We start from the raw sequence: 19645 nt of genomic DNA, 5'->3' as shown, positions 1-19645 counted from the left end.
ATAACAACCAGTATTAGCAAAGGCATGGCAAAGAAAGTTTGTTACATACTGTTGACAGAAAGGTAAATTGATACAATCTTTTTGGGGGTGATTTAGCAATATCAAAATTTTAAATGCATGTACCCTTTGAAAATTCTATTGTTAAAAAATACAGTTATGATTGCTCTATAGACATGATTCTATATCTGACTTCTTTTTTTTTTTTTTTTTTGAGACGGAGTCTTGTTCTGTCACCCAGGCTGGAATGCAGTGGTGGGATCTCGGCTCACTGCAAGCTCCCCGGGTTCACACCATTCTCCTGCCTCAGCTTCCCAAGTAGCTGGGACTACAGGCGCCCGCCACCTCGCCCGGCTAATTTTTTTGTATTTTTAGTAGAGACGGAGTTTCACCGTGTTAGCCAGGATGGTCTCGATCTCCTGATCTCGTGATCCGCCCACCTCAGTCTCCCAAAGTGCTGGGATTACGGGCGTGAGCCACCGCACCCGGCCTTCTGTATCTGACTCCTTAGGCTCATGTTAGGACCCATAGCTAACTCTCATTCTTTACAGTTGCAGAGTATTCTGTTACACTGATATACCATATTTTTATTTGACTAATCCTTTCCTGAAGATCATTAGAAATTTTTCTTTTCTTTTTTCTTTCTTTCCCTCATTTATTTTTTTTCTCAAGACAGGTCTCACTATGTTGCCCAGGCTAGACTCAACCTCTTGGGCTCAAGGGATCCTCCTGCCTCAGCCTCCCAAGTAGCTACACCTACACGTATGTGCCACCATGCCTGGCTCAATAATTTTTTTTTTTTTTTTTTTTGAGACAGAGTCTTGCTCTGTTCCCCAGGCTGGAGTGCAGTGGCGTGATTTCGGCTCACTGCAAGCTCCGCCTCCCGGTTTCACGTCATTCTCCTGCCTCAGCCTCCCAGGCAGCTGGGATTACACACACCCGTCACCGCACCCAGCTAATTTTTTTTGTATTTTTAGTAGAGACGGGGTTTCACCGTGGTCTCGATCTCCTGACCTCGTGATCCACCCACCTCGGCCTCCCAAAGTGCCGGGATTACAGGCGTGAGCCACCGCGCCCGGCCTGGCTCAATAATTTTTTAAAACGTGCATAGAAAACTGTCTGGAAGGCTACTAAACAATACTTAACAGTGTTTCTTCTAGAGACAATAATTGGCTCGGTCATGGGGAGAGGAATTTTTACTTTTTCTTCAGTAATGTATAGAACAATGAGTATATATATTACTTGTAAAAAATGTTTCTAATGGGGACCGGGCATAGTGGCTCACACCTGTAATCCCAGCACTTTGGGAGGCCGAGGTGGGCAGACTGCTTGAGCTCAGGAGTTTAAGACCAGCCTGGGCAACATGGTGAGACCCCACCTCTATAAAAAATATATATTTTTAATGAAAAAGTCAACAGACAACTTTATAACTGCAGATCAGAAAATTTAAAGGATTTTTTTTCCTGAGAGGAATCATGAAGATATAAGGAGAATTTATCATAAAATGTTTGAAACAAACATGGAACTCAAGAAAGAATAACATCTAACGAATGGTATCATGCCAGATGTACCATCCAAGCATTAGTAGGCACTGTTTACTCACCAATGGAATGTCTAAGCTCACTGCACTGGCTGACAGGAGGCAGTGTCAGTATCTCCCTCCATTTTTTACTACGACCACTTATTTTGCCATATCCTCCTGAATTTGGGAGAAAAAAGGCAATTTCCTTTAACAGTCAGAAATATCCAATTATAACAACTACTTCCACCAATATATCTTAACATTTCTGTTTGAGTGGTTTGGGTACCTATCATGAATAAAAATACACGCTTATAATAATTTGTCTTATCTGGAAAGCTGCTTGATGAAGTATAAAATTCCAAAGGGATGCAATCTGTCACTAGCTCTGCCATTTAGAAGCCATGGTGAGCCTCAGTTTCCAAATCTGTAAACAAGATCTAATATGACATATTGTTCAGGGCTGCTTATAAGTATTTATCAAAGAAATATTTATTGAGCATCTACTATGTACCAAAAACCTTCAAAGCACTAGGCATATGATGGTAAAAAAGACCAAGTCCCTCCCTCGCATTCTAAGTGAGGGAGTGATATGGTTTGGCTCTGTGTCCCCACCCAAATCTCATCTCAAATTATAATACCCACATGTCGAGGGAGGGACCGGGTGGGAGTCCCGTGACTGGATCGTGGGGACGGATTCCCCACGCTGTCCTGCGATAATGAGGGAGTTCTCATGAGATCTGATGGTTTTAAAAGTGGCAGTTTCCCTTGTGCTCTCTCTCTCTCCCTCTCTCTCTCCTGCCACCATGTAAGACGTGCCTTGCTTCCCCTTCGCTTTTCACCGTGATTGTAAGTTTCCTGAGGCCCCTCTAGCCATGCAGAACTGAGTCAATTAAACCTCTTTTATTTATAAATTACCCAGTCTTAGGTAGTATCTTCACAGCAGTGTGAAAATGGACTAATACAGGGAGACAGATGCACAAATCAGATAATGATAAGAGATAAGAAAAAAATGCTAATCATGTAGTGATAAATATGAAACAAAATCAAGCAGGGTAAAGGTGGAAGGTGCTGTTTTGACTAAGGTAGGATCAGAGAAGACCTCCCAACAAGGGTCACATTTAGGCAGAGGCCTGAAGGATGTGAGTGGCAGAGTCTTGGCAAGTGCTGGGAGAAGAGCATCCCATGGTGACACCAGAATGATGGAAAAGGCTACACTGTAATACTTCAGAAAGATCTTTTAAACAAGCACCATTTTTTCTTTAATTCAACTCAGAGAAATGAGCATCTTCAATCTCAAGCCTTCTGGGCAGCTAAAATTTTACTGAATTTTATCCAGGAGAACATAATGGCTTAGGCTGGGTGACTAAGACTCCAGGACCATTTGGAAGAATTAGGAAACCAGGGCAAAAGCCACATTTCCTTGGGAGACAATGAGCTCTGTCTTAAATACGGTGAGTGTGGAAAATTGTAAGAGACAGACATTTGGAAGATGGGTAGACTGGGATGAGCTCAGAAGAGGCTCGGCTAGAGATACAGACTTGATATCTGCAAAAAAGAAAACCATCAAAGATGCAAGAGCTTCTTCCTCAGCCTTAGTTTTGCTCTTCTACTCCCCCTACTCAATATTTCAACTGAGATCATGAGCTCTGGACTCATGTCCCACACCACAAGATGTCCAGAGCACCTGGCGTTCAACATGTTCACCTTAGACTCATAATCTTCCCTCTCAAATCCAGTCCACATTTTTTCTTTTTGTTAAGATTTGTTTATTTAATAAACATGTAACAATCACCTGCCAATGCCAGAAAATATGTCAAGTGCTGTGTCAGTGACAGCCATGTCCTATGTCACTGAAGGGTGGGGAAAGGGGGACCTGTTCCTCCTGTCCCTTCACAGAGAACACAGAAACTCATTCCAGAGAAGCAGTAGGCACTGAAAAAAGGCTACCACCTTTAGTTATGGGTTATTTTTTTCAGGGTTATTGCTGGTTCTCCCTTCAGTTGAAATAAGAACTGTTCTTTGGGATATGCCATTTTTATCTGACCTCTTAAAGGAGTACAGAGCTGAGCTGTCACTTGCCTAATGCAGTATTTTGCCCTCTAGATTCCACAAGTGGAAAACAAGCATGATCTACAAGTGTCCTGAGACATGGCTTACATCTTCAGTGGTGCTTCTGTGCCCAAGCTGCTGAATCATTGAGCAGAGAACAAGTCCCTCTTGGTCTTATTCATATTTCACTATCTCTGCTTTCTCTTGGTCCCTGGCTTATCCCAACTTTATACTACTCAAGTAACTAGCAAGAAACATGGCAGCCTGGCTGCTATGTCCTTCCTTTCCTAAGCCTGACACTGCCTGTAGGCTTAGAACCAGTGCTTCCACCTTCCCAGGATCCAAGCAGCGAGGCAGGCAGGGCCTGGATGAGGTGGTGCTGGCAGCAGTGGCCAGTGCCGGCAGAAGCCAGGAACAGGTGGGAGCCCCACCCCCTTCCAGGTTGGTGGGGCAGGAGCCCCACACTACTGGGAGCAGCTGCAGCCACCCAGCCACAGCTGCTGACCTGGGCATCCCTGTGCTCTCAGGAGCCCAGGAAGCCCCCCTGCCCCTGCAGGCTCAGAAGGGCCTGTTCCCACTGACTGGCCTCTCACTGCTCCTGGCACCTGCTCCGATTTTGGATCAAAGTTGTGGCTGAGCCCAGGCACTGTCGCAACCCAGCCAGGTGTGTGCACGATAGGGGCAGTGCTGACACACCAGCCACCTGCCGCCTCAGCCCCCTCCAGACTTTGGACACCAATGAGCATGGCAGGGAGGCCAAGGCGTGGCTGAGTTCAGCTCAGTGCAGGCCAGGGCACACAAATAGCCAGGGCACCATGAACAAGGGCAGGAGGCAGACAGGCTCCTGGCTAGAAAGGGGCAGGGTCCCCAGTGAAACCTCACCTTCAAGCCAGGGATAGACTGAAGCCTGACGGCCGGGCTGCCAGTTCTGCAGACTGGAGTGAGAACTTATGGTGGTTTTTCTGGGCCCACCCACAGACCAACCAGCATGCACTTCCTCCCCTGTGCAGCTTATAAAAACCCCAGACTCAGCCAGACTTGGGCAGAAAACAGGACAACCTGCCTGCAGAGAGGTGCTACCCACTGTGGGTCTCCTTTCCACTGAGGGCTGTATACTCATCAGGACGACCTGCCTGCAGATAGGAGCTACCCACTCCAGGTCTCCTCTCCTCTGAGGGCTGCACAGACGATGGGATGATCTGCCTGCAGAAAGGAGCTACCCATTTTGGGTCTCCTGAGAGCTGTACTGTCACTCAATAAAGCACCTCTTCTCCTTGCTTACCCTCCAGTTGTCTGTGTACCTCATTCTTCCTGGACATGGGACAAGAACTTGGGACCCACTGAATGGCGGGACTGAAAGAGCTGTAATACAAACAGGCTGAAGCACACCCCCCAACTCACCATGTTGTGGGTGATGAGGAGAGAAGAGCTGTGGCCCCTTGGGGAGCCGAGACTTAGGACCTCCCCCAGCCAAGGCTGTGACACCCTCTTTGAAGCTCTGTGGTTCCTGAAGTCTCCAAGCTTCTGGGCACCACCGCATTCCCTGGCACCCACAGTGGCAGGTGCTTGCAGTACGCTTGGTCTAGCCACAGCCACAGCAGGTAACCAGCGCCTGTGCCTGGAGCTGCCCGCCCTGCCACAGCTGGCACGCCTGGCTGTGCCCAATGGCCAGACCCCACACTCATTTGCTCATGCAACCCTTGCTGCTCTGCACCTGGCTTGCCCTTGGCAGGCATGGGATCTGGACCAGTAGTGAAAGACAAGAACAGTCTGCCAGGCCAAGTGGGTGGGAGGAGCCCAGTGGGCCCAAGCAAAACTCAGGTAAAGCTGCCACTGGCCACAGAAGTCTCCAGCTGGTGAAGCGACACCCTAAGGATCCTGTGACAGTGGCACAGCCACTCAGCCCCAGTGGGTTTGTGTTCACGGGTACGTGGCACTGACGGTGGGGTAGGGTGGCAACAAGAGGTAGGCTGGATGCATTATCCAGGACTAGCCTGTCAGGCAAGAGGTGAGCTGTTCTGCTCCTCACAGATGGGCCCAAGGAAGACAAGGCTTCCAGTGAGTCCCTGTGCCTCATCTAGGTGCTGTTCTGGGGTATTTGCACATTGAGATCTCAGCTTCTAGTAGGCTTGTTGTGGAGATTAAATAGGATAACTTGTGTAGAAAGGTACCAGGCCCATGAGTGGGGTTCAGTGTTCCTTCCCTTCCCCTTTAGGGTATGTTTCCTACATCGACAGAAGATTCCCACTGAAGACTGGTTCCCGGGTTCCCATCTTGGATGATGAGGGAAACAAGTCAAGGTGCTAGGCTTTCCTCTTCATCCTGGCTGCTGCCACTCCCAGCCAGCTCCAGGTAGTGAAGGCTCCAGGGAGGCTGGGTGGCCATGGCAGCCCCAGTCATCTTTCCATACTGTGAATCCTGGCTAACAAATTATTTATTCAGAAGACATCTGCTGTCCATGTCCAGTGTGCCAGGCACTGTCCAGGCTCTGGGTACCCTGTGGAGGGTCAGGCAGCTGGTCCTAACAGGATGAAAGCACTCTTGTCAGACCCAAAGAAACTTGGAGCTGGGAAGGCACAAAGAAGGGCTCTTGCTTACATGTCTGAGATAAGAACCATCAGGAGGAGTGTCTAAAATAACCCCACAAGAAATTCTTTCACATCCTTCATGCATTTCATGCTTTTCACAACCTACATTTGGCACATATGCAGGTATTTCTGAGACCAGGTACACTGGACCATTTTTTTTCTTTTTTGAGACAGGGTCTTGCTCTGTCACCCAGGCTAGAATGCAGAATGCAAGGCTCACTGCAGCCTTGACTTCCTGGACTCAAGAGATCCAGCTACCTCAGCCTTCTCAGCAGCTGGGACCACAAGCATGCACCACCACACATGGATATTTTTTTGGGTGGGTAGGGGGACGGAGTTTCACTCTTGTTGCCCAGGCTGGAGTACAATGGTGTGATCTTGGCTCACCACAACCTCCGCCTACTGGGTTCAAGCGATTCTCCTGGCTCAGCCTCCCAAGTAGCTGGGATTACAGGCTTGTGCCACCACGCCCAGCTAATTTTGTATCTTTAGTAGAGACAGGGTTTCTCCATGTTGGTCAGGCTGGTCTTGAACTCCCGACCTCAAGTGATCCGCCCACCTCGGCCTCCCCAAAGTGCTGGGATTACAGGCGTGAGCCACCGTGCCTGGCCACTCTTTTTTTTTTTTTTTTGAGACAGACTCTCCCTCTGTCACTCAGGTTGGAGTGCAGTGGCACCATCTCAGATGATTGCAACCTCCACCTCCTAGGTTCAGGTGATTCTCCCGCTTTAGCCTCCAGAATAGCTGGGATTGCAGGCGCCTGCCACCACACCCAGGTAATTTGTGTTTTTTTTTTTTTTTTTTTTTGAGACGGAGTCTCGTTCTGTTGCCCAGGCTGGAGTGCAATGGCGCAATCTCGGCTCACTGCAAGCTCCACCTCCTGGGTTCACACCATTCTCCTGCCTCAGCCTCCCAAGTAGGTGGGACTATAGGTGCCCATCACCATGCCCAGCTAATTTTTTTGTATTTACAGACGGTGTTTCACCACGTTAACCAGGATGGTCTCGATCTCCTGACCTCATGATCCGCCTGCCTCGGCCTCCCAAAGTGCTGGGATCACAGGCGTGAGCCACCGTGCCTGGCCTAATTTGTGTATTTTCAGTAAGAGACAGGGTTTCAGCATGTTGGCCAGGCTGGTCTCGAACTCCTGAACTCAGGAGATCCGCCCACCTTGGCCTCCCAAAGTGCTGGGATTACAGGCATGAGCCACTGTGCCTGGCCACACATGGCTATTTTTTGAAAAGCTTTTGTAGAGAAGAGATCTTGCCATGTTGCCCAAGCTAGTCTCAGACCCCTGGGCCCAATCGACCCTCCTGCCTCAGCCTCCCAAATGACTGGGATTACAAGCATGAGCCACCTTGCCTGGCCTGGACTTTTTTTAGGACGGCAGCAATTGAGATAAGATGCTCTTGAAAGAACACCTGCCCCCTAGTGGCATCTCCACCATAGAACTGATGCCAACTGTGATTTTGAGCCTCTGGAACCAGTGAACTCTTGTTTCCAAGCAGCTTATGTGAACCTCTCCCTGTCTGCCAAATAAAAGCTTCCTCTTCCTTTCCCCTTTTCGGGTGCACCTGTGGCTCGCCATGGCTGTTCATCCCAAATTATATTCCTCTTTGCTTACTCCCTAATTCATTCATTAAATTCAGAGATTTTTTCTCAGATATCTTTTTTTAGACTGACAATAGAATCGATTAGCTCAATTACAGAATCCTATCAGACCAAGTTTTTAAAAGATTCTTAAAAACTTAGCATATTATCAATTAGCTTAATGTGTGAAGCCACAGTCTATGAGATAACCAAGAACCTTCCACATAAAGTAATTTTAAAGATGAAAGTTTTTTTCCCTTTTTCTTCCCACTCAATATGGATCTTTAGGATAGACTAATACAGCAACTGACTTTTAGGAATTTCTGTAAAACCTAGTTTATTCTCAATTTTAGCTGTAAAAAAGAAGGAAAATATTTTATTGTCAAAAGAGATATAGTCAGGACACCAAAGGCTCATGTTACAAAAGAAAAAATAGGCAAAATGAACTTCATAAGCCCATGGAATGGGGGAAAACATTTGCACATTATATATCTGATAAGGGACTGTAATCAGAATATATAGTGAACTCCTAATAGTCACAACAGAGCTGCTGCTGGGAAGTGGCGGCCCAATGAGGGACATTTCCCAGTCCCCTGTGGGGAGGGGGGCCATCTGACTATGATCTGGACAACAGAATGTGGACAGAAGTGTTTATGCCACTTCCACGCCTGGCCTGGAAGAATCTGCCACACGGTTCTCCGTGCTCTCTCACTTCTTTGTTTGGTAGATGGACCGAGATCCACAGGAGGATCTTGGGAGCCATGTGCTGATGACTCAGAACTTCCGCCAGCCTGGAATCCTCAATGACTGCACGAAGCACAGTCTACTTACCCACTCCCTCCCTGACCGCCCTCAACATGGCTTTTATGGAAATGAAAAATAAATTCTATTCTCATTGCTCCACAAACAACAGAGATTTGAAGGTTTACCTGTTACAGCAGCAAGTATCAGTTTAACTGATACAGATGTCAGTATCTAGAGGGAAATATTAACCTCATAAAAAACCCTGGGTAAACAAATGGTCTAGCAGTAGGTGCAGCAGCCGGAGCTCTGCGTTATTCAGTAGCAGCAACACATTTAGTTCAGTGTTGTCTGTGATGATAACTCAAGAGGCAGCACACACAGACCAAGCGCTTAGAGAGCTCCACGCTCTAGCAAACAGGTCAAACAGCAGTAGTATGCACTGTTACTCATCATACCGAGGAAGGTATTTTGCTGGGGAAGGGAGCTGAAGCAAGAATTGCTGGCTTTGTAAGCAGCAATAAAAAAAAAGTGCACACAGACCAGAAATTTGGGCCTTTAGAGAGTATGAAAGGCCGCCTGTTCCTGGACCCCCAAACAGTGGAAAATAAGACTGGAAAAGGCTTTGAAAGACAAAAGCAGATAAAAACTCAGCTCTGTGGAACAAGCAGATCAGGGGTGTGGTTTTCCCGCCCACACTGCTGCCTCAAGACAGCCCCCAACTAATCTGGGGAGTAGAGACTTGAAAGAAAGAAAATTCGGCCGGGTGCGGTGGCTCGCGCCTGTCATCCCATCACTTTGGGAGGCCGGGGTGGACAGATCACATGAGGTCGGCAGTTCGAGACCAGCCTGACCAACACGGAGGAACCCTGTCTCTACTAAAAATACAAAATTAGCCGGACGTGGTGGCATGTGCCTGCAATCCCAGCTACTTGGGAGGCTGAGGCGGGAGAATCACTTGAACCTAGAAGCGGAGGTTGTGGTGAGCTGAGATCGTGCCATTGCACTCCAGCCTGGGCAACAAGAGCAAAACTGTGTATCAAACAAAAAAAAAAAAAAAGAAAAAGAAAGAAAGAAAGAAAATTCAAGCTTGAGAATGTGTCTAGGAAAGAACGGTGGGTGCAACTACTGGCACATGGAACTGGCTGGAAGCAAACATATCATCAAAGGACAAAATTGCATCAAATTTCAAGTTGGAATCTAGTTGGCTTTTATTTGCAATGCTAGAATTGGGCAACACCTCCTTCTAAAAAACAGAATGCAGCCTGGGCAACATAGTGAGGCCCCATCTCTAAAAAAAAAAATTAGGCATGGTGGTGTGCACCTGTAGTCCCAGCTACACAGGAGGCTGAGGTGGGAGGATCACTGGAGCCTAGGAGGTCAAGGCTGCAGTGAGCCATGACTGCACCACTGCATTCCAGCCTGAGCAACAGACAAGAGCCTGTGAAAGAGAGGAAAAAAAAAAAACAAGGAAGAAGGGAAGGAGGGAGGGAGGGAAAGAGAGAGAAAGAAAGAAAGAGAAAGAAAACAATGAGTGTTTCAATGAGCTAAACAGAGGAGTTTGGTTTTATAGGCAGAAAAGGGCTGAAGCAAGCAGACACAGAGAACAAAAAGCAGACTAGTCCTTTCAGAGTTACTTCCCTTGCTCCTTGCCCCTTGCAAAGGTTGAAGCAGAGGGGACCTCCTTATCACGCTGGCTAAAACCGGCCTGTTTGGGGATTTGGCTACTATATATCTCTCCTGATTTCTCCGAAGGTCAAACAACTTTCAGCATGGTGACATGGAACTTTAGCAGGACTGACTCCATTTTGGTTTGATTTTTGGGGCCTAGTACAGGGGCTCAGTACAAACCAATGGCCACCTATAAATTTAGCTTGACAAGATCAAAAGCTGACTATGTTTCTGAGAGAAGTATAGTGCTGAAGAACTTGGATCCAGGATGAAGACAGCCTTGAACTGCTTGAGCCTTGAAACAACCTTCAAGCCCACAAACTTAAATCTGTAGAAGTGGGTCTGCAAAGCTCTGCACTGCTCAAGAAACCTGTGGAGGTTTCATCTGTCTGTCCATGTTAGCCGGCTCAAGGAGGAAAATGTCCTGGGGGTGGAGCCATGGGACACAGTGAACACAGGTGAGGGCAGAACTGGGCGCTAATCAAGGAATGTTCCCCACCCGCACAGGGCCCTTTTGCTGATGGGTCAGTGTCTACTGAGGGCACCCTGCTCCTCCTTTTCTAAAAGGGAATTTCTACAATAGTCACCCTGCCTCTGCTCCCCCACGGTATATTAGGTATGAGGAGGGAAGATCATTTGGTTCTTTACGTAGGCTGCGGAATCCTGAGGAGCCACATCTGGCCCTCATGGAAGAAACAGAGCAGAGGTCTTTCTGGTCTTTTTTTGAGACAGAGTCTCGCTCTGTCGCCAGGCTGGAGTGCAGTGGTGTGATCTTGGCTCACTGCAACCTCCACCTCCCAGGTTCAAGCGATTCTCCTGCCTCAGCCTCCCAAGTAGCTGGGACTACAGGTGCGCGCAACCACGCCCAGCTAATTTTTGTATTTTCGGTAGAGACAGGGTTTCACCATGTTGGCCAGGATGGTCTCGATCTCCTGACCTCATGATCCATCTGCCTCGGCCTCCCAAAGTGCTGGGATTACAGGCGTGAGCCACCGCGCCCGGCCTCATTCTGGTCTTTGAAGGGAGATTAGGATACCTGTAAGGGAAGAAGGCTGTGCATGGATATTTGGTGGCTAGAGGGCAGACATGGCACAGAGAGCCAGCTGTCCTATGCCGACTCAAGACGCACTCCCATTATGCAGAGTCGTTGCCAGGAAGTGGCTGCCCAGCTAGTACTTCTGTTGCTCTGCCCCCTTTGCAGTTAAAAGTGGCCATGTGACGGAGCAATGTATAAAACAGGTGTACCACTCGGGTGACAGGTGCACCAAAATCTCAGAAATCACCATTAGAGAACTCTTCCATGCAACCAGAACACCACCTGTTTCCCCAAAACTATCGGAATAAAAAACAACCGAAAACGGGTGTACCCACTTCCAGGGTTGGACCATAAAGCCCTCCTGTCTGATCCTCCACATTACCTGAGCTAAGTACTTTCCTCCATGACTGTCAGCTTCTCAGAAGGAGATATTCATCTGTTTTTATTCATCCCTGTATCCCTAGAGCCAAGCTTAGTGCCTGGCACACAATAAACCGTTTTTGAGTGAAACTGAAGTAACTGGCACCGTCGTTGAGACAGTATAAAGAGGGCACTGAGATAAAGCCCAGGTCTGGCTGGCTCCAAAGCCCATGGTCTTAACTGCTATTCATACATTCATTCATTCAACAAATATTTACTGAGCATCTAATGTGTGCCAGGAACTGTTCTCAGCATGAAAAATACAGCAGTGAACAAAGCAAATAAAACTTCCTCCTCTTATAAAGCTTAATTTTAGGGAGAAAGCCCAACGAACAAAGTACAAGTAAAATACACAGTATACGAGATAATCATAAGTGCTATGGGAAAAAATAAAGGAAAAAAATAAAGAGTAAATGAGAGCCGGGTGTGGTGGTGTGTATCTATAATCCCAGCTACTGGGGAGGCTTAGGTGGGCTCGCTTGAGCCCAGGAGTCCGAGGCCAGCCTGGGCAACATAGCGAGACCCTGTCTCCAAGGAAAAAAAGAGTGAATGAGGGAAGGGGTAGTGGTCAGGAAATTCCTCAGGTGAGAGAATAAGCCCCGTAAGAAAAAATTCTCAAGAGACAGAGGAAACCGTGTGGAGGCAGAGTGAGAGAGGGCGGATGAGGTTGGGGCGGCGGTCTTAAGGCCACTGCAGAGACTACGGCTTTCACTCTGAGCTGTCTGGGAAGCCATGAAGAGAGTTCAGAGGAGGGGCCGACACAATCTGGCTTAAATTTTAATAGGACCTCTCTGGCTGCTGTGCTGAGAACGGGCTGTCAGGGGGAAAAGGCAAAAGCTGACCACGGTGTTCCAGGTGAGATGCTGACGGCTTGAGCCAAGTGACAGCAGTGGAGGAGGTGAGAAAAGGTCAGATTCTGCTGCATTTTGAGTTGAGGGCTGAACACTCTCTCCAAGGATTGAGTGTGGGGGTGTCAGTAAGTCAAGTGCAGCTACATCGGCATTAACTGAGGTGCAGATGGAAACATCGGGGTACTGGGGTTGAGTATTTGGGGTCTGGTACAGGCTCTTTCTCGTACTAATGAGGCTTCCATACAGCGATGTCAGGTAGGCAGGAGCACAGTGAGCCGCAGGTTGAGTGGAGAGGCCCAGCCTGCAGGCGTGAACTGGTGACAGGAGCTTGTTTCAAGCCATAGTACTACAAGATCACAAGGGAATGAGTGTGGATAGAGAAGGCGAGAAGCCCCTGGACAAAGACGGGGGGGCATTTGGTATTAAAAGATCTAGAAGATAATGGGGCACCAGCCAAGTCATCTGAGGCAAGCAGCGGAACAGGAAGGATGATGATGCAGAACACGCTCACGGAAGAAAGCATGACGTGCCACGTCAGTGCAGCCCACGGGGGCAGCGAGACAAGGACCAAGAACTGATGCCTGGGATGTGGCAAGGGTGGCTTTGGTGAGGTGGTGGAGGTGAGGACTCAGGACCCAGCATCTAACTGACCCCACACTTGTTTGAAGAGTAAATAACAAGGCCAGGTGCAGTGGCTCACACCTGTAATCCCAGCACTTTGTGAGGCTGAGTTGGGCAGATCACTTGGGTTCAGGAGTTTAAGACCAGCCAGGGCAACATGGTGAAACCCCATCTCTACAAAAAATACAAACATTAGCTGGGGATGGCGGTGTACACCTGTTGTCTTAGCTACTCGGGACGCTGAGGCAGGAGAATTGCTTGAGCCTGGGAGGTGGAGACTGCAGAGAACCGAGATCGTGCTGCTGCACTCCAGCCTGGGTGACAGAGTGAGACCCTGTCTCAAAAAAAATTTTTTTTAAGAGTAAATAACAAACGCACACAGCAGTGCACACACTGTGCACCTCTAAACACAGGGCTCCCCTCCGCCCCCGCCACATAGGACTAGACCTGGCGGGGCATGAAGCACACACTGCACACTGCAGCTACAAAAGGTCCCCTGGCTTGGTCTAAGGGACAGAGTGTCACAGGTTAAAGAGAGAGAGAGAAGAAAGGGGCCCTCCCCGCAGGTTTGGGGCACACGTGCTGGTGAACCCTAGCACCACTCTACCCCTCATTCAGCTGTCCTCAGTTCCAAAAGTCTCCACTGGCACAGCACAGCAGTCTGGTTCCACGCCCCTGCTGTTTGGCCCGGGCCCGGTCATACTCAAAGGTGGGCCAGCTATGCTGTCGATACTACGTAAAGACAAGGAGGCCAGAAGGTGAAGAACCAGGCAGAGCATGATGAGTCGTGGGGCCATGGCGAGGTCAACGGTGGTTGGCAGGGCCACGGGCATTTCAAAGAAGGACCATCCACAGACACTAAAGTCTGGGCAGCATACTGGGGTGAAAACTGTCAGAGGATTCCTCTTAAGTTTTTGAGGTCCCCAAAAGCAGGCAGTAAAGTGGGGCCACAGTGTTTGAAGGCCCAAGGATCCCCTCTATGGGCTGCCTTCATCTGTTTCAGAGGTACCTGTTACAGGTTGAATTCGTCCCACCCTAAAAAACGTATGTTAGAGTTCTATTCCCCAGTTAGCCCCTAACCCTCAGACAGTGATCTTATTTGGAGATAGGGTCTTTATAGAGACAATTAAGTCAAAATTAGGTCATTAGGGTGGGCCCTAATCCAACATGATTGGTATCCTTATAAAAATGGAAAATTGGACACAGACACACCCACAGAGGGCACGCCACGTGAAGATGAAGACAGATCAGAATGATGCACCTCTAAGCCAAGGGACACCAGAGACTGCCAGCGAGCTAGCAGAGGCTGGGGGAGAGGCCTGTGACAGATTCTTCCTCACAGCCCACAGAAGGAACCAGCTCCACTCACAACTTGATCTTGCACTCTGGCCTCCAAGACTGTGAGACAATAAATGTCTGTTGCGGGAGACATCAGGTTTGTATCACTTTGTTACACAGCCCTAGCAAACTCACACAATACTGTCCTCCCCACTTTCTTCTTCCTGCTATTCCTGCCAAGTTTCTTTTCCTTGCATTTTTGGGCCACTTCTGCTTCAGATCCAGGCATACCTAGCGTGTTCATTTCCTCGTCCTTATTCATTCATTCATCCATCAGGTATTTATTGAGAACCTACTATAGGCCACAACATTATGCAAATGACCTCAGAGAAGCATATAAAGGGCTTCATGAGGTGCTTACAGTCCTCCGGCCAGTGAAGCAAGAAAAGCTGGGCAAAAGGTGCTGAAACAAGCATGAAGAATCCTACAGATTATTTTGTTTGAGGTAAAGGTAGCAAAGCACAAAAATGTAATATGAGACTATTAATTTGTATTTTGGAAGTAATTTGCATATCAATTAACCACATATTTACTGGAGACTGAATATTGTTACCAAATTAGTCTTTATGACCATGACATAAATGTTAATAAGCTACTTTGCACACATATGTACAAAATACCATAAATGTTTCTGCTAAAAAGTAACTTAAGAAAGCCCTAATTCTAGAGTTTTTTGAGGAGCTTTAATAAAGCCAAAATGATTTTGACTGTATCATTTTTCTTTAAGGTAACTGTTGCCTAATTTGGGTCAAAATATAAAGCTCAAGAACATTCTTTTGGGCCAGGCACGGTGGCTCACACCTGTAATCCCAGCACTTTGGGAGGCCGAGGCGGGCAGATCACAAGGTCAGGAGATAGAGACCATCCTGGCTAACATGGTGAAACTCCATCTCTACTAAAAATGCAAAAAAATTAGCCAGGCGTGGCGGCGTGTGCCTGTAGTCCTAGGTGCTGGGGAGGCTGAGACAGGAGAATGGCGTGAACCTGGGAGGCAGAGCTTGCAGTGAGCTGAGATCACGCCACTGCACTCCAGCCTGGGCGACAGAGCGAGACTCTGTCCCCCAAAAAAAAGAAAACCATTCTTTTTTTTTTTTTTTTTTTGAGATGGAGTCTTACCGTGTTGCCAGGTTGGAGTGCAGTGGCACGATCTCGACTCACTGCGACCTCCACCTCCCGGGTTCAAGTGATTCTCCCGCCTCAGCCTCCTGAGTAGCTCGGACTACAGGTGCATGCCACCATGCCTGGCTAATTTTTGTATTTTTAGTAGAGACAGGGTTTCACCATGTTGGCCAGGATGGTGTTGATACCTGGACCTCGTGATCCGCCCGCCTTGGCCTCCCAAAGTGCTGGGATTACAGGCATGAGCCACCGTGCCTGGCCAAGAATATTATTTTGTAGTATCAGTGGTATAGATATTTTTGGTCCTAAAGTAGCATAAAGCCACTAAACCCAATATTTGGTTCACTGACCAAGAAATAAAAATCCTGATTTAAAGCCATTATAATCTAGATAGACAAAGTAGAAAATATAAGAAAACCAAACTGACCTGGTTGCTAATAACCTGATTGATAGCATCCCAAATTAGCTGTACCATAATGATGGTAACAAACGGTAGACATTATTGTTTTGGGAGAATGGGGTAACCTTTTGTTGTCAGAGAAATAATTTGGCTGACTACTACATAGATTACTTCAAATATCTGACAGATAAGAAATACTAAGTTTATAACTCTTTCTAGAAAACTTGATCTTACATGCTGTTGAAAATTCTAATAGGCTGGGTGTAGTGGTTCACCCTGTAATCCCAGCACTTTGGGAGGCTGAAGTGGGAGGGTAGGATCACTTGAGTCCAGGGGTTCCAGACTAGCCTGGGCAACATAGTGAGACCCCATCTCCACAAAAACCACAAAATTATCTGTGCATGGCAGCGCATGCCTGTGGTCCCAGCCACTTGGGAGTCTGAGACAGGAGGACTGCTTGGCCCCGGAGTTCAAGGCTATGAGGCTTCAGTAGCTATGATTTCCCCACCTGCACTTCAGTGGGGCAACAGAGTGAGACCCTGTCTTTAAAAAAGAAAAAAGGCTGGGCACCATGGCTCACGCCTGTAAATCCTAGCACTTTGGGAGGCCAAGGTGGGCGGATCACCTGAGGTTGGGAGTTCGAGACCAGCCTGACCAACATGGAGAAACCCCATCTTTACTAAAAATACAAAATTAGCCGGGCATGGTAGTGCATGCCTGTAATCCCAGCTACTTGGGAGGCTGAGGCAGGAGAATCGCTTGAACCCAGGAGGCGGAGGTTGCGGTGAGCTGAGATTGTGCCATTGCACTCCAGCCTGGGCAACAAGAGTGAAACTCTCTTAAAAAAAAAAAAAAAAAGAAAGAAAGAAAGAAAAGAAAATTTGGCCAGGCACAGTGGCTCACATCTGGAATCCCAACAATTTGGAAGGGCAAGGCGGGTGGATCATTTGAGGTCAGGAGTTCAAGACTAGAAAGAGCAGTCTTTTAATTTCCTCAGCTAGGGAATTTCAAAGGCAACTTTGAGGATTCTCTGCAATCGCTCCTCTATCCAGTGTCTTCTACCTTCAGCATCTCTCTGATCTCCTCTTTCCTCTCCGTTCTCCTAGCTACCCCTCCGGCCCTAGCGCATATGGCCTATGCCTGCTTACTATGTCATGTAAACAGGCCCTTGCAATGGCCCTTTGTTGGTTTCTTCTGCAGCCCTTCCCTTACTTCTCCCCCACGGTGTATGTCTTGGTGGGACTGTCAGTCCAACTGCCTGGTTCCCCCTTAGCCACGGATGCAGGAAGGGGGCCAGAGCCAAGCCAGCCAATTGGTGCTCTCTCCCAGGATAAGAATCATGAAATTCATGAGGCAAAATCAGATAAATAAAATAAAAAGATACCTGCTCTGTCACAGGAGTGACCGTGGAGACCTGATTATCAATCAGCAGCCTCCTGTCTAAAACTATCCGAAACTGCAACTACCAATGCCACCTGGGCGCTTCCTACCCCCATCCCTGCTGTAGTTTCCCTTGGCACTCACTGCTTGCTAATATGCCACATATCTTATTTATGTGTCTCAAGACTGCCTCCCCTGTAAGAATGTGGTCTCCAGAATGGCAGGAATTTCTGAACATGGTGTTTATTCCTGTAGGAACAGCACCTGGAACATTCTGAGCACACATCTGCCAAATGAATGCATGCATGAATGAATGAGTCCCAGCTCCTGTTCTTTCCAGACCGATTATTAGGTTCTTACTTTGATTCTTTGAGCCACCCAATATCTTCTCCATAAATTTCCTATTTGCTTAAGTTAGCAAAAGTTCTAGGGAGGAAGCCTCAGCAAGAGACAGCATTAATAATAACAGGTATATTAACCATTCTGCAGGTGTTAAAGAAACTGCTCAATAACACCGCAGCCTGAAATCAGAACAGAATTGCAATATATAAGACCAAAACCCACATTAAATGCACGTATTACGTATTCCTCTCTGCATTTGTTTTCAATTTCTAGAAGAGATAAGACGGTGTTAAAGTCTCCTCAGAAGTATGATGTGAAATAATTTAAGCTTATTTAAAACATAAAAGTTATAAGTTGCTTAACAAATAATATTATACACGGAAAAAAATCCTAAATTAAAAAAAAAACAAAAACAGGCCGGGCACAGTGGCTCACGCCTGTAATCCCAGTACTTTGGGAGGCTGAGGCGGGTGGATCACCTGTGATCGGGAGTTCGAGACCAGCCTGACCAACATGGAGAAACCCCCGTCTCTACTAAAAATACAAAATTAGCTAGGCATAATGGTGCATGCCTGTAATCCCAGCTACTCGGGAGACTGAGGCAGGAGAATTTCTTGAACCCGGGAGGCAGAGGTTGCAGTGAGCCGAGATCGCGATTGCGCCATTGCACTCCAGCCTGGGCAACAAGAGCAAAACAACGCCTCAAAAAAAAATTGTTTTTATATTTATTAACAATATGATCTATGAACCTATGAATTATATCAAGAAAAAAAAATAAAACAAAACACCAACAAAAACCCAATACGGGCCGGGTGCAGTGGCTCACGCCTGTAATCCCAGCACTTTGGGAGGCTGAGGTGGGCGAATCACTTGACGTCAGGAGTTCAAGACTAGCCTGGCCAACATGGCAAAACCTTGTCTCTACTAAAAATACAAAAAATTAGCCGGGAATGGTGAGTGCCTGTAGTCCCAGCTACTTGGGAGGCTGAGGCAGGAGAATCACTTGAACCCAGGAGGCAGAGGTTGCAGTGAGCTGAGATCATACCACTGCACTCCAGCCTGGGCGACAGAGTGAGACTCTGTCTCAAAACAAAACGAAACAAAATAAGACCAAACCAATATGATCATTTCACACTTCGTTTGTGTCCCTGGCAGAGTGACACACAAACGCTTTCAGTGCAGCATCATCTGCCAACATTCCTGAGAGGAAAAGGTTCTAACAATCTTCTGTTTAGACCATCTTAGTCTGTTCAAGCTGCTCTAACAAAATACTATAAACTGAGTAGCTTATAAATTGCAGAAATGTATTTCTCACAGTTCTGGAAGCTAAAAAGTCCAAGATCAAGACAGATTTGGTGTCTGGTGAGGGCCCACTTTCTGATTCATAGCTGGCACCTTCTTTCTGTGTCCTTCACATGGTAGGAGTGAGGGGTGTCTCTCTAGTTTCTTTTACAAAGGCACTAATACCATTCACGAGGCTTCCACTCTCATGACCCAATCACCTCCCAAACGCCCCACCTCCTAATTCCATCCCCTTCGTAGTGAAGATTTCAACATATGAATTTTGGGGGAACACAAACATTCAGACCATAGCAGGGACCAGAGAGGGAGGGGGGATTGAGACCGACTGATTCTATTTGAAATAAATCCAGGAAATGACCGGACTCACTAATAATATTAAATCAACATTGCACTTCTCAGGACCAGAATATAACTCTTGTGCTACGTTCATTCATTTCAAAGGGTAATTTTCTAGTATATGAGCCAGTGAAGCTAAACAAGGAGCTGTCCATGAAGTTATGTGTCCAAGAAGACACCTCCTGGTACTTCCTGGGAGATACTTTAAAGTAACAAACGCAGTCATCAACTTGGGAAAAAGCCCTAAATTATAACCAATACTCAGCATGTATCCATGTATTTCTAATATTATATATTCAACTTCTCTAACCATTAATCAAGCTATACATAATGACACTTTCT

General features: G+C 47.2%; 1 protein-coding gene across 15 annotated transcripts in view; it reads right to left on the bottom strand.

The window, feature by feature from the left end:
- GRK4 (G protein-coupled receptor kinase 4) overlaps positions 1–19645 on the bottom strand; it is a 77069-nt gene that overhangs the window by 54585 nt on the left and 2839 nt on the right. For 6 of the 15 annotated variants that reach the window (XM_063705070.1, XM_063705073.1, XM_063705074.1 and 3 more), the window contains one exon: positions 1601–1696. The exons of the other annotated variants lie outside the window; for them this stretch is intronic. In XM_063705070.1, the coding sequence (XP_063561140.1) occupies positions 1601–1696 (96 nt within the window). The remainder of the gene's footprint in view (positions 1–1600; positions 1697–19645) is intronic. 15 annotated transcript variants of the gene reach the window in all.

The sequence above is a fragment of the Gorilla gorilla genome, chromosome 3 (genome assembly GCF_029281585.2).
Source record: "Gorilla gorilla gorilla isolate KB3781 chromosome 3, NHGRI_mGorGor1-v2.1_pri, whole genome shotgun sequence".
NCBI classification, from domain to species: domain Eukaryota; kingdom Metazoa; phylum Chordata; class Mammalia; order Primates; family Hominidae; genus Gorilla; species Gorilla gorilla.
Note: the sequence above shows the minus strand (reverse complement) of the source record. Positions and strands in the feature narration are given on the sequence as shown.